The 15726-nt window shown below is 41.1% G+C and overlaps 1 protein-coding gene across 7 annotated transcripts in view; it reads left to right on the forward strand.

Annotated features, from left to right (window-relative positions):
• The window catches only part of RYR2 (ryanodine receptor 2), a 738653-nt gene that overhangs the window by 197918 nt on the left and 525009 nt on the right, over positions 1-15726 (forward strand). For all 7 annotated transcript variants that reach the window (XM_045087357.1, XM_045087359.1, XM_045087360.1 and 4 more), the window contains exon 2: positions 7794-7913. In XM_045087357.1, the coding sequence (XP_044943292.1) occupies positions 7794-7913 (120 nt within the window). The remainder of the gene's footprint in view (positions 1-7793; positions 7914-15726) is intronic.

Below are 15726 nucleotides of genomic sequence, written 5' to 3' on the forward strand. Positions count from 1 at the left end.
TTCAATGTATTTTTACTGGGTGATTTAAAAATGCACTTTTTAGGGCTGAATGAGGACTGAAGCCTTTTATACCAAGAATATAGTCATAGAGTATCTCCTTGTCTGAGTTTCCGGGTGGGCATAAAGGTTAAATCCGTAGTTGGAGGCTATTCTGTCTTCATTTTATTTATAGGGTTTCTCTCTAGTGTGACAGTTTTATTTTGGTCCAGTTGTACAACCACCATTTCTGAAATAGTAGCTGTCTGGATTTTTTTCATCTAATTTGTCAGCAACTCCTGCTACTTCTACCTTAATAATAAACCATGTTCAAATTGTTGGTCTGTAGTAGTGTCTCGGTAAACATAGGTGATGACCTGCAATTTGCATGTTTATCATTGGCATAATTTCAGTTGGCGGGTTTGATTAAATGGCATCAGAACCCCAACATCAAGGTTCATATTTCATTTATCAAGATGTATCAACTGTGAGGAACTGCATAAAGCACAGATTTCCCTGCTCGCTCTTTATTTTATGAATCCCGGTCAAATACATACCAGATGGACATCATGATCAGTGACCCAGCAGGGTGTTGCTTTCAGAATCTATGGTGATTGGTCACTGCACCTCTGGGCTTTGTGTCCCACACAGACAACACCTGCGCAGTTGCATTAATTATCTCCTCATCTCCCTGTGATCAAGGCTTCGGGCATTTCCCAAGCATGGGTAAGTGGGATTGGCCAACAAAGATGAAAGTGCAGTAGAGAAAAAGTAGGAATGCTAGAAATGAAATTCTGATGGAACATTAGTGGAGTTGTAGAAGCAGTGGGAGTGGGAGAGTATGGACAAGGTTGGCCCTTACAAAAGCATAGACATGCAGCCAGAGGGCCCGGGTGAAGGTGACCTTGTTGACATAGATGAGGAACATGGTTGTGACAAAGAGGTCGGAGATGTCCCAGAGGAAGTGACACCAGTTAAGAAATTCACATTAAACTCTGAAAATGCTGGAGAGTGATCCAAATGTAGGAGTAAGACCATTTGCCAGCACACTGAGGAGATGCTCCTTCCAGAAGGAGAGTTACATAATGAGAAGGTTAAGGCAGGCCCTGTTCAGACTGCTCTGGATAAGGGTTTTACAAAGAACAAAACACCTTAATCTCTGTGTTTTGAATGTTTTAGGTTATAGGAGACTAAATACTTGACTTTTTTTTTTCATTTTTTGGTACTTTTATAACTGATAGAGTTTTTAATGTTTGGACAAAAATTTTTTAAAGATCATGGAACTGTCATAAACAGTATTTCTGAACATTGCTTGGCATTGTCATTTTTATGGTTGTGCTGATGAGCAAACTGAGAATAGTCTGTATTTTTTTAAATGAATGAATATAAATTCAGTGCAAGACCAAAAATAGGGGCTTATTTTTTTTTAAATTGTGTTAACTCATTTGCTCTGATAACCATATGTTTGCTGTAAGAAAAACATATAATAGAGATAACATTTTATTGGGCCATTTGCCAGAAAAGCCAGATGCGATGATGATGTAAAGGAGACAAATCTGTGACCACTTACCACAGTTCCTGGAATATAGGAGGCACTTGATAAATGCAGCATCTGTCTGGAATTGGCTCACTTCAGTCCACCTCCAATCTACACCCTCGTCTGAATATCTTCCTCTCCCCTGGATGGCTGAAGTTGCTCACTCCAGGTCCGTGTGCTGCTTCCTTGTCTCCCTGGGTTTAGTACAGCACCCAGTGGTCCCCCATTTCCTCAGCAGAAGCCAAAGATCTGACTCGGGGCTCAAGGCCTTTCATGGTCTGGCCCCACCCATTAGCTTCCACCCTCCTCTCTCTGACTGCTCTGTTCCGGCCACAGGGACATCCTTTGTTTCCTTGACCATGCTGGATGCCTTCCTGCCTTGGGGACTTGCTTTGGCCATTCCTCAAGCTGCAGTGTCTGTTCTCCTTCCCTGTTTCAAGTCTTGCTTGGAACTCATCCCCTCAATGAGGCCTGGCCATTCTATTCACAATTTCAACCTTCCTTCCACAGCAGCACTCTTGATGCCTCTCACACTGTTGCATTTTTTTTTTTTCACAGAACTTTAACTTAATTTACAGATCTGTTGTGTTTTTGTTTATTGTCCCTCTTCCCCTACCAGAATGTAGGCATAATGAATTCAGGGATTGTTGATCTATAAAGTGATTTATCTCAAGTGTTTAGGATATATCCTATTACATACTAGATCCTCAGTAAATATTTATTAAAGGATAAATGAATGTCTGAAAGAAGCTACTGCTGTTGTTTGATAGTTATTTTCCATGTACTATTCCAGCAGACTTGGCAGCATTTGTTCTAGAAATCATGTCTTATTGACTCATCACAGAATTTCCTGGAATGCGGCATTCATCTCTGTTCTAAAGCGTTGTCAGGTCACAGGAAGAGTGCAAGAGCATTTAACAAAAGGAATTCCATCCTGCATATATTTATGGAGCATTTACTATATCTGAGTTGGATGGTGTGATTGCCTTGGGTTTTAACTGAAGCACTTTTCTCTTTTTCTTTTTAGAGAGAGTGATGTGTATGTGTATGCTTGTGTATGCATGGGGTGGGGAGGGGCAGAGAGAGGAGCACAAGAGAAAGAATCCCAAGCGGGCTCCATGTTTAGTGCAGGGGAGGGGCTCAATCCCATGACTATGAGGTCATGACCTGAACCAAAACCAAAAGTTGGACACCTAACCAACTGAACCACACAGGCATCCCCAAAACAGTTATTTTCAGTGGATCCCTGGCTTCCATAGAATTCATTCTGACCCACTTCACCAATAGCCATAGGATGCAATACATATAGTGAGTTTTTTAAATTGGAGTCAGTTGTGGAAAAATTATTACCTAACCAAGGGAGAAGACAAGTTATGGAAGGTGTAGACGTGGATAAACATTTCAAAAGACAATCATCATAAGGGTCTAAGAAGAATCCCTGGTGTGATTTGAGGGACTTCCTAATGACCCGAGTGAGGAAGAACATTTCTTGACTTACCAAGAGGACGGTATGTTTGATTTGCTTAGATGGTGTATGGAAAGAGTTGTAACCAAAGTTTTATTACGTTTATGGGGAAATGAGGGACTAGACTAGTGCCCCCTCCCCCCAGTAATCTTATTGATGCTACAGGTGCTTACAATGCATTAAAATTTGTCACAAATATAATAAGATCAACAATTGTCCTCAAATACTGCCCTATTTCCTGGCTGAATATGACCAGAAAAATCATGTAATGGGATCATTCCATGCTAACTTTAATTGGAAAGGTAGGGTCTTACTTTGGCTATTCTAAAAAGCAACTCAGTTTTGTCAGTACGGCAGCACTTTTATGAGCAATCCAGAAGTGGATTAAGGTAATCATTTACTGAGTATGTTACACTTGCCCAGTGCAGTGTTAGGTGCTGGAATTCAATAAAGTCATTATGTATTAAGTTATGTAAAGTGAAGGAATATAGTTGTATAGGAGCTCAAAACAAAGGAACTGAAAAAGCCTTGTGGGTCAGGGAAGGCCCACCTCAGGAATGGATGCTTGAGTTAAGATTTGAAAGATGAATATGTCTTTAACTGGAGGAGGGAGAAAGGGTTTAATAGTATGTGCCAACTCCGGTAGGAGCAGAGGAACGAGGGAAGGTTGGTTGGAGGAAATGTTGGGCTGGTGCTGTCTATGCAGAGTTGGGTCCTTGTAGACTAGATGAGTTTTTTGGTCTTTTCCCTTAGAGTAATGGGAAGCCATTAAAACCTGACATTTATGGGTCAGGTTTATGGGGTGACCTTGAGGTGAAGCACCACAGGTAGGGAATGTGCAGTGTGGAAGACTATTCAGTGGGTTTTGAAGATAATAACCAAGACATGATGGTAGCTGGTATGATGAGAAGTTGATGGATTTGGCATAGGATTTGCAGGACTTTGGGGAATTGTAAGCCAGAGAGTATTCTCTCTAAAGTGCTATTTATTTTCACAAAGTTCATGAAGTTTCTCCTAGAGTATTTTTTCACAATTAATTTCATTCAAAATTTGTAAAAAACAAACAAATGAAAAAAAAAGCAAAAAAACCCCTCAAGTACTTCCATTTCTTCCAGTTTGTTTTATATGAAATGAACAATGGCATAAGTTCCAGTGTTTCGAGGAAAGTCTGGTATCTTCTTACACTAGTCATTCCCAGTTGATGAACAGAGTTTGAAATTAAAAAAATAATAATAAAGAAATAATAGAATGTAAGCAGAATAGACTTTTGTAGCATTTTGGCTATGGAAAAGGATATCTTGAGTTGAATCAAAATTTGTTGCCCTAGGTAATAGACCGAAGACATGGACTCAAAAAACCAAGAATACTGAAAGGTAAATATTTAAGGAAGATTTTAGTTTTTACGGGCTAAGTCTGGAAAAGTGAGGGCCATTGTGTGCATTTTGCACTCAGGTGCACCAACAGTGCACACAATTAAAATGGGAAATGAGAGGAGCCTGGACCTCAGATAGGGTGGCAGAGACTAATTCAGAAGCTTTATGACCCAAGAGACACAATGTATAGACTTACTGTTCTGTTACCTTAACAGAATTAACTCTCTGGAGTCCCAACAGGATGAGGCTGTGCTTATTAGTCTTTACTCTTGGAATAGAAAAGAGATTTCGTGTGTGTGTGTGTGTATGTGCCTGTATCCGTATGCACACATGTATATGTTGGCAAAAACCAGATTTACCGCACATGGGTTATAATAAATTAAAAAGCTGCTCATCATGTCTTCTCCAATGCATAGCCAGTAGGCTCTCAAGTCAGCGTGGTTCTGGAGAAAAATTTTGCTTCGAGATGAATGATGAGTTAATTAAAGGGAACTGGCAGGTATTTATAAGTGGTGTTTGGTCCATCCTATGCTCAGTATATTTTACTTTCTGTCAGAAAGGAACCCTCTGCTCTGGAATATACAATCACAACAGCTCCCAGGTAAACTGGAAAAAGCGTGATAAGTGCATCAGGCTCAGTGCTGTCATTCAAAGTGGAATCATGATATTGCATATTGTAGTTAGAGTCCCTCTCCTTGGTGGTGGGGCAGAGCGCTCTTGAACTTAATGTTGCTTCGTGACCAGGCACTCCATCACATGGTGTTGACTCACTAGATTGAAGCGACTCTTTGTTCAAGTGAATTGGTTTTATAAACCTAGTAGGGTGGTTCAGTGTGTAACTTATATTGGTTCCCTTCCCTGATATGGTTGGGATGGACCACATATCAAGGACCATCTCCACGTGTGCTCTTCTTTCTGGTTCTGTCCAAAGTATATAGACTTGTTTTAACACGCAGTTACTACTGATTGCCTCCAAGCTCTTACAAGAGACTGCGCACATGTCTCCTGGCATCTTTCCCCTTTGAGGGACCCACTGGGGATCCTAGCTTCTCAGATCACTGGCTCAAAATCCAGGATCAGCCCCACCCAAGCCCAACAGAAACAGAATCTGCATTTCCCACAGGTGATAGGATCCACATTAAAGACTGAGAAGTACTTTTCTAGCCAACAAACATAGTAAAAAAAAAAAAAATCAGCTGAGCCATCTAGAAGCATCATGGGGCCAAGGACTCTTAGATTCAGATAAATTAGGTTGAATGATCAGTGCCTAGAGATACATATAATCAGCTGGCTCTGTGAGCATCAAGTTACCTTGAGTCTCCTTGTCCTCATCTGTATGAGTGTGGATAATCTCTACATCATGGGATGTGGGGAAGAGTAAATCCGTTAATGCCAGGACCAATATGCACTACACTTCGTGGCCAATATGATGTGCCCCCTCTTCTCTTGAGGGTTTCCTCTGTAGCACTGTTGTTGTTGCCTGTCCTATATCTTTTTATTTTCTCTTAAATCTCATTCCCAGACTGTCTTTAATGAGTGCATGAAAGTAATTATTTACTAAATGGAATTTAGATGGTCTCCAGCATCCAGAGGAGCCCATCTTACCCAAGAGTGCAGTTTGCATGCTCGGGTTAGTTCCAGAGGGGGGATGAGACAAGGTAGTGAAGGACTGGGGGGATCTGGTAAGCCACGGAGCACATCAGCGCAATTTGGTTCTCGGTTATTAGGCTGCGTATTTGGAAAACAAAATATATCTTCGATGTTGCAGATTATATAAGCAACAAAAACCCTTCATTATTTTTATTATAGCCATGCTGAGTATGAATTAATATTCAGATGTACTCGTTATATGAAAATAATGCTTTTTTTGTTTTTTTTAAGCGGATGACTTCTTAAGTGTAGCAGTCGAGTGTTCACTGGAAATTAATGAGCACCTGGAGGGAGAGTGGGGAGGTGATTATTAAGAGATTGGACTTTGCCTGTGACTGGTGCTGTAAGCCAACTATTAGGTATTGCTGCACCATATGGGAAATAAAGCAAGTACATAGCATGATAAAGGTTTTAAATGCAGACTGGAGTTGTACTTTTCCACTCGAGACAGCACATTCTTTGAGTTAACCTGAAAGGCTTGTTTTCAACTTTTGAATTTTCTGTAAGTTTTTTTTTTTTTTTAAGATTTTATTTATTTGAAAGAGAGACAGTGAGAGAGAGCATGAGAGATGAGAAGGTCAGAGGGAGACTCAGACTCCCCATGGAGCTGGGAGCCAGCTGGGAGCAGGACTCTGGGATCATGACCTGAGCTGAAGGCAGTTGCTTAGCCAACTGAGCCACCCAGGCTCCCTCTGTAAGATTTTGTTTACTTATTTTTATTTTATTTACAAAAGAGCGTGAGAAAGAGTGGGAGAGCAGGAGCAGTGGGGAGACGGGGAAGCAGGCTCCCTGCTGAACAGAGCCCAATGCGGGTCTCCATCCCAGGACCCTGAGATCATGACCCGAGCCCGAGGCAGACGCTTAACCTACTGAGCCACCCAGGTGCCCCAGATATTTTGTTTAAAAAGGACCATGATAGCTCCCACTTAATTGTCTGCTTAGCGCCTTCTGTGTGTCCATCCCTGTGTGAGTCCTTTACCTTGTCATCTTAGAGATTCAGTGCTTGGTCTAGGATCTTTGACCTGCAGTTGGCAGAGTCCGGATGGCCGGTCCAGCTGTTGCTGAGTCTCACGGCCATGCTTCTTGCGGTCCTCATGCTGCCTACACGGAGTTGTCCCATTTGTCATCTCTTCCCTTGTATAACTCGTCCCGTACCGCTGCGTAGTTAATTGGAAACCAGTGGGGATTTCATAGGACTGAACTGCGAGACCCTCTTGACACATTTTTAAGCAACCAAAGCTCATTTCAAATGCAGACAAGGGGCCAACATGGGGATGAGCCAAGACGACTTTTTTCAGGTCAATGTGAACCCAGGTGTTCTGTTCTTGACCCGGCTGCCTGAGCTGGTTTTGGAGCGCTGTGTGTGCCTGCTGCTGTTGGAACCAGGGCTGGTCCTGATGACGCTTGATGTCAGACGATTGCTTGGTCATGTTGATGATGAAAACCGTGAGCGAGAGTGCTAACGTGGAGGTTCTATAGTTGATCGCTCCTCCTGTGGGTTGCGTGTGCGGATCAGTAATGCTAGTGAGGAAACTGTTGGCTGCCCAAGTGGTAATCACCTCTTTCTCCTCTTTCCATCCAGTTACCCTCTTTTTTTTTTTTTTTAAATAAGGAAAAATTCTCTAGGGATTGATTCTGTGGAATTTTTGGGGAAGTTGTTGTTACATTTTTAATAGGTGCTAAAATTTTTAATTTTTAATAGGCGCTAAAATCCTAATCTTCTAGGTCTGATTTAGACTGTCTAGGCATGTCAAACCTCACTTCCCTTTTCTCTTTGCCTCCCCCTCTGCAGGACGACGAGGTGGTTCTGCAGTGTACCACGACCATCCAGAAAGAGCAACAGAAGCTGTGTTTGGCCGCAGAAGGATTTGGCAATCGGCTTTGTTTCTTGGAGTCCACTTCAAATTCCAAGGTGGGATAAAGCCTTTCGATGCCTTCCAAATATTCGGGTTTTACCAGTCGTACTGAAATTATGTATGGGCAACTCTGTTATTGTCTGTGGAACGGATAAACTGAAGGGGATTTGAAAAATGTGCTTATTACCCATTAAGCAAATTTCTTGTCGAGCCCTTCCTTTTTGCACGCAAGTCAGGTAAGTTTGTTGACAAGAATGAGACCGAACTCTTATCCCCATGGTGTTTATGTCCTAGTGGAAAAGTAAACAAGTAAATGAGTGGTATGATTTTGGAACTCAGGGCTATGGAGAAAGCAGAATAATGGGGTATAGAGTGATGGGGCAAGGGCTCCCCCTTTTCCAAAAAGTATTTGGGAAAGGTTTTCTGAGGCAGTGATACATGAGCCATCTGGAATGAAGTGAGAGAGAGTGAACTGTCCCTGGTCTCTTGGAACATTCCAGAAAGAGGAGCCATGTAATGCAGGGGTCCTCAGTTAGTTTCCCTCAACTGGAGCTGGCCATGGAGGCCTTCTAGGCCATGGCCAGGAGTGGAGGTATCGCTCTACGATGAACGGAGGCCATTGGAACCAGTGAACGGTGCAATTTGGTTTAGCCATTGCTTTGTGACTGGAGGGTGTTGAGAGAACAAGCCTGAAAGCAGGGAGATGGAGATCTGGATGGGAGCTGCTGGTTCTTCAGACTACAGTGATGGGGGGGGACCTGGCGGGTAATATCAACATGCCTTGCCAATGTGCTGAAGGATCAGACCATGTGGATGAAGGGAAAGAGGAAGATGTCTGAGGGGTGGGAAGTCAACCAGAAATCAGTCCTCCTTTGTGCAGTACTTTCTGGTCTCCGGAGTCCTTGGACAGGCAGTCTCATTCAGCTGCTGCAGTAAGAGTGTGACAGTAAGAACTGTCATATCCACTGTACACGTGGGGACGTGGGAAGCAAATAGAAGTCAGGTGCTGTGCCTAATATTGTTAATGGGACTCAAAGCCACAGTGTTAGCATTGGTTTTCCACGCTTACATCTCGGCCTGCTGGCTGCAGATTCCTGACTCTTTCCTTGATATCACAGTACCTCTTTGGTTATTCTGTGAAACAATGCTGAGAAATGTATACATAGGATTCATTTATTATAATAATTCCATGCCAAGTAACATGATTCACCTTATAATAGTGGGTGGCAAAACATTATGTGTTTTATAGCCCTGCTTAGATTTATTTTTGATTCGACAAGTTTTGATTGAGCGTTCTGTTTGTACAAATTACAATGTTAGGTGTTAGTTGTGAAAAGTATTCTTAAGAGGAAAATATTAAGCATTTTAACATAGAGCACACCCCCGTGGTTTCTGAGATTCTGTGGTGCGTAGAACCAGGCACATTATTTAGCTAGCTGGTTTTGGATTTTCACATTATGGTGAACGCTGTGTTGGCAATTGTTCTTTCGTTCCTGTAATGTAAGAGGGGGTCTCCATGTTAAAAACGAATGCTCCTGATTTGTAGTAGGCATTTCATGTGGCACTGAAGGCACTGATGAGGGCTAGGCATCCATTTAAACTGGTTCCTTCCTCGGAGGAACACCCCCATTGTTAACTCATGATGAGCTAGTGAACCAACGATTTTGACCATTTTTGTTGTCATCCTTTTGTATTCTTTTTTGGCGTCTTTGAAAATGTGCATGTGGGAGACGCCTCAGTTGGTTGAGCGGCTGCCTTCGGCTCAGGTCATGATCCCGGCGTCCTGGGATCGAGTCCCACGACGTGCTCCTTGCTTGGCAGGGAGCCTGCTTTTCCCTCTGCCTCTGCCTGCCACTCTATCTGCCTGTGCTTGCTCTCACTTCTCTCTCTATGACAAATAAATAAAATCTTAAAAAAAAAAAAGTAATTAAAAAAAAAAGAAAAAAGAAAATGTGCATGTCGAATGAGATACGGGAATTGTTTATAAAACAGAGAATGAATAGCAATTGATGTCCAGTAAGCCTATTTGAACTTTTTTTTTTTGTAAGTAGTTACAACATAAATACACTCTTACTTGAAAACCCCCTACTGTGTCATTGTTTTTTTCCCCTGTATTTCCACTTGCCTTTGTTATGTCTGTCCTGTACTTCTCAGCGGGCTGAAATGCTGCTTGTCCTTCAAAGCCTATTTCAAATAGTCCTTCTTCTGGGTTGCTTCTTTCCAAGGTCTCTGAGTTCTGTTCTCTGTGTTGTTTGTTGTGTACTTTGTTTATACTTCTGTTATGTTGCCAGGTGGGCTTAATTCTGTATAATCCACACCAGCTTCTCACCTGCTCTCAGATACATACACCAGCTTCTGCATTCCCTGAGGAGCAGCGCATATCTCACTTATTATCTTCTCTCTTATTGCTTAGTACCGGGCACAGGGCCTTGAACCTAGTAAGTCATCCACAAAATTAAGGAGATCATTAGGTTTGAAAGGGGACCACTACTCTTAGCCCAATTATATCTTGTATAGACTTAATTGTTTTATAATTACAGTGTCAAAACTCGATCTCATTCATGTTTAACATATGTAAACTTAGGTCCAGCGTATTTTGCGCAGATACACGTGGATTCGATTTTCATTGGTGGAAAATGGGAGATGGTCCTTCTTTCCCTGGCTCTCAACTTTGTTGTCTCCTGCATTTATTAAAAAGATGGAGAGAATAAAATTGTTGTTGGTGGTGAGTGGTCTTAAGACATTAAGACATGTCTTAAGCTGCAGAATCTTTTTTTTTTTTTTTAAGGTTTATTTATTTATTTATTTATTTGAAAGAAATCACAAGTAGGCGGAGAGAGGAAGAAGCAGGTTCCCCGCTGAGCAGAGAGGCTGACGCTGGGCTCGATCCCAGGACCCTGAGATCACGGCCCGAGCCAAAGGCAGAGGTTCAACCCTCTGAGCCACCTTTTAATCGAAGGCAGGACCTAACTTTCTCAGAAGACTGTTTCATGTTCCTGGACATCTCTTCATGCTGATTTCTGCCTGAAAGAGGATGATGGTTCATAACTCCAGCATAGGTTTTCCAGCAGAACATGTAAACATCAAATCTGATGATATCTTTCAGTTAATCGTTTGTGAATTATAATCGTGGATACTTCGCATTCTTTATATGAATGCCTTTTCATTTTCTGTCTTTTACGATTGAGATGTAGGACTTCTGCTTTTAGAAACCTAGTCACTTGTTATCACTCAATGTTTGAGAGAAAATGAGAAGTTATCATAGAGGCATAGATTTTCATCTCCGCCAATCTTGACATAAAAGCAGGCAGAGCTCAGAAGATAACAGAACCCTCCCCGCCCCCAACACACACACACAGACAACATATGATCTAGAATAAACTAGATGACATGTTATCCCCACACCGGGTGTACAGATGTGTACTGAAGGAAGTGGAGGAAAGGCAGCCTGGTTTCTTTTGTGTCCAAAAACTAGCTACACGGACTCCCGGAGGACATGGTGGGCCAGTGCGGAAAAAGCAGCTGAAATGAGAAGGGGATGAGGGAGACATGGTAAAGATTAACCAATATTTCTGGAGCAGTCTTGGCCTACGACTTTTGAAATCTTTTTAAGTTTAGATTGTATCTAGATGCAAATGTAGATAGGCCTGCAAAATTAGCAAGACAGGAAACAACGTGTGTTGGAGAGGATGTGGAGAAAGGGGAACCCTCTTACTCTGTTGGTGGGAATGCAAGTCGGTGCAGCCACTTTGGATAACAGTGTGGAGACTCCTCAAGAAATTAAAAATAGAACTTACCTATGACCCTGCAATTGCACTACGGGGTATTTACCCCAAAGATACAGATGTCGTGAAAAGAAGGGCCATCTGTACCCCAATGGTCATAGCAGCAATGGCCACAGTCGCCAAACTGTGGAAGGAAACAAAATGCCCTTCAACGGACAAATGGATAAGGAAGATGTGGTCCATATACACTATGGAGTATTATGCCTCCATCAGAAAGAATGAATACCTAACTTTTGTAGCAACATGGACGGGGCTGGAAGAGATTATGCTGAGTGAAATAAGTCAAGCAGAGAGAGTCAATTATCATAGGGTTTCACTTACTTGTGGAGCACAACAAATAACATGGAGGACATGAGGAGATGGAGAGGAGAAGGGAGTTGAGGGACATTGGATGGGGAGATGAACCATGAGAGACTATGGACTCTGAAAAACAATCTGAGGATTTGAAGGGGGGTGGGAGATTGGGGGAGCCAGGTGGTGGGTATTATGGAGGGCACGGATTGCATGGAGCACCGGGTGTGGTGCAAAAGCAATGAATTCTGTCACACTGAAAAGAAATAAATACTTTTTAAAAATGTAGATAGGCCTGGATTTGAGGAGAAAAGATTGAGAATCAAGTATGGATTGAGTAGGGGCAAAGGATAGAGAAGTATCAGGTAAAACGGGGGAAGGGAAATAGGGCCAATGGATCTCATAAAAGAATCGTTGTGTTTTGAATATTGGGTGCAAACAAAAGAAGTTACTCTATAGCCACCCTCCTTTTCTATGAGAAAGCTCCTTCCAGTTTATCTACTATGTCTTTATTGCCTGTAGATAGAATTCTGCTCCTGCTTGCTGTCTTTTTATTTTATGTAAATATATACCTATGTATACTGCATATATATATTATATATACATAATTATACCATGTTCTATACATAATTATACAGTATATAAAACCTTTATATATATAACTACATAAATTATGTGTAATATATATTTTACATACCACATATAATACTATAAATGTAGACATATAATTATACTATGTATAAAACCATTATGTATACATATGTAATTATATGTAATTATGTGTAACTTATTTGTAATAATGAAGTAATCTATATTTATCTACATAATTATTTGAAGTTATCTTTTACATATAATTTATATATGTATGAAGAATTTTATATGTCAAAGAGATAATAAGGAGCATAATGTTAGAGGGACTACTTAAAACTGTTACATGACATTCCAGAATGAACTAAAATTCAGTGAAGAGAGGTGCTTTGAGATTATAAACTCAGAAATAAGGTGAATGGAGAAGAGAAAAATTTGAAAAGAACTGAAAGATGATAGGATGAAATTTTAAGTCACAGAGAAACTAACTTTAGAAAGGGAGACTAAATTAGAAAGGACGTGAGAACATATAAACCATGAGTAATGCCTTAAGAATGAAAGAAAATGGAAAAGTGAAAACCTTTTTAAAAAAAAAAAAATATATATATATAATCCCCAAAGGAAATGAAGAGATAAAACCATGTGGGAGACTTCCAAGTTCCTATCCAGCATGTAAGACGCTTGGAGGTCACCACTCTGTCCTAACTAGTAAAAAGTTGGGCAAAGTGAGAAATGAACAGCCCTTCTTAGATCCATGAGACAGCCAAGTCACAGGGCACACTTGTACCCCCAAATCAGAGAGACTGACACGCGGGTGCAGAGAATTCCAGCTCCTGTGAGCAGGAACCCATGCTGGGTGGGAAAACCTGAACTGGAACTGACGAGTTGCTGGAGGCTCAGTGTGGACGACTCTTAAGACTTAGAAAATCCTCGGGGATCCAGTTATACAGGGGTTTCATGCTTCTGGGGTTTTTACCTCTTGGGGTTCTACCAGGTTCTCACAGTGAATACTGGAGAAAAATTCCCTTGTGCTTCTGTCAGGGAGAGGGAAGAAGAATCACTTTGAAAAAATCCAGAGTATTAAGTTCTTAACAAGGTCTGTCCTCCAGAGACACTACTTTGCCATAACTCAGCCTGCTGGGATTGTATCAGTAACTAACCTAACCCGGGGAAGGGAAATAGCCAACTCCAGCCAACTCTTGTCATCCTGTACCACCTAAGGGGAGGACACTGAGAAATGTGTGAAGTTCACGGTCCAGAGGCACAGGCTTACTGGGAGACTGAGACTTAATAGAACCATCAAACACTTCCTCCTCCCAGACCTTACCATCATTTTACTAAAGGCTTGTGTACGGCAATTCCCTTTACCCAAAACATCTTGTGTGGCTATCAAGAAAAGGCAAGAAACGCAGTTGGAAGAGACAGAGCAGGGGTTAGAACCAGACTCAGATATGGAAGCAGTGTGGGAATTATCAAACCAGGAATGTAAAACAACTATGATTAATATGCTAAAGACTCCACTTCATAAAAGGGGACAGCCTGCAAGAACAGATGGGCAATGTAAGCAGCGGTAGAATTCAGAGAAAGAATCAAGAAATGGTGGAGAACAAAAACACTGACAGAAATTAAGAATGCCTTTGATGGCTTATTATTAGACTGGACTTGGCAGAACAAAGAATCTGTGAGTTTGAGGATATCTCCATAGAAACCTCCAAAACTGAAAAGTAAAGAAAAAAAAAAAGATTGGATGAAGGAAAAAAAAAAAGGACAGAATATTCAGGAACTGTAGGACAACTACCAAAGAGCTCTAGAAACATGAAGAAAGGAATAGAAGAAATAGTTGAAACAATAATGACTGATAATTTCTGCAAGTTGATGTCTCACCTCTAACCACAGATCCAGGAAGTTAAGACAATACCAAGAAGAATGAATGCAAATCATCAGTACATGTAGGTATATCATTTTCTAGGTGCAGAAAATTAAACAAAAAACCTTGAAAGAAACTGGAGAAAAAAAAATTCTTACCTATAAGAGAGCAAAGATAAGAATTACATTCAATTTTTTAGAAATTCTGCAAGCAAGAAGAGAGTAAAATGCTTAAAATGTTGGGAGGGAAAAGCTATCAACTTAGAATTCTGTATCCTGTAAAACTGTCCTTTAGGAGTAAAAGAAAAATGACTTTCTCAGACAAACAAAAATCAAAGAAATTTGTTGCCAGTAGACCTGGCTTACAGGAAGTGTTGAAAAAAGCTCTTGAGCAAGAAGGAAAGCTCAGAAACTTGAGTTTACATAAAGTGAGGAAGGAAGCATTGGTGAAAGTAACATTAAAGGTTTTTATTTTTCTTATTCTTAATTGATATAACAGGTAAAAGTTTGCTCAGAGTAGTAACAGCAACACTCTCTTTGCCTATGTATGCTTAGGTATAAGTGAAATGAATAACATCAGTGCTACAAAGGATGAGAGGGATGAATTAGGATTATTTTGTTATAAGGTATGTCCACTCTCCATGGCATGTGAGTGTAATGTTATTTGAAAGTGGATTTGGATTAGTTGTGAATGTGTATTACAGATGCTAAAAAAACCACTTAAAAAAAAAAGTAGGGACGCCTGGGTGGCTCAGTTGGTTAAGCATCTGCCTTCGGCTCAGGTCATGATCCCAGCGTCCTGGGATCGAGTCCCCCATCGGGCTCCTTGCTCCGCGGGGAGCCTGCTTCTCCCTCTGACTCTGCCTTCCACTCTGTCTGCCTGTGCTCGCTCTCACTCGCTCTCTATCTGACCAAAAAAAATAATAAATAAATAAATAAATAAAAAGTATAACCAACCTATATGTCAAGGAGAGAAAATAAAATCATATGAAATGTTCACTTGAAGCCACTAAAGGCAGGAAAAGAATGGAAGACAAAAGTGGAAACAAGGAATAAGGGCAACAAACAGAAAACAGACATGAATCTGATAGATCTTAATTCGCTTACAACAATAATTTCTTTGAACCTTAGTGGTTTATTTTTTTTTATTTTTTTATTTTTTTATTTTTTAAAGATTTTATTTATTTATCTGACAGACAGAGATCACAAGTAGGCAGAGAGGCAGGCAGAGAGAGAGAGAGAGAAAGTGGGAAGCAGGCTTCCTGCGGAGCAGAGAGCCCGATGCGGGGCTCTATCCCAGGACCCTGAGATCATGACCCGAGCCGAAGGTAGCAGCCCA

The sequence above is a fragment of the Mustela putorius genome, unplaced genomic scaffold (assembly GCF_011764305.1).
Source record: "Mustela putorius furo isolate JIRA1106 unplaced genomic scaffold, ASM1176430v1.1 tig00001118_pilon_pilon_pilon, whole genome shotgun sequence".
Taxonomy (NCBI): domain Eukaryota; kingdom Metazoa; phylum Chordata; class Mammalia; order Carnivora; family Mustelidae; genus Mustela; species Mustela putorius.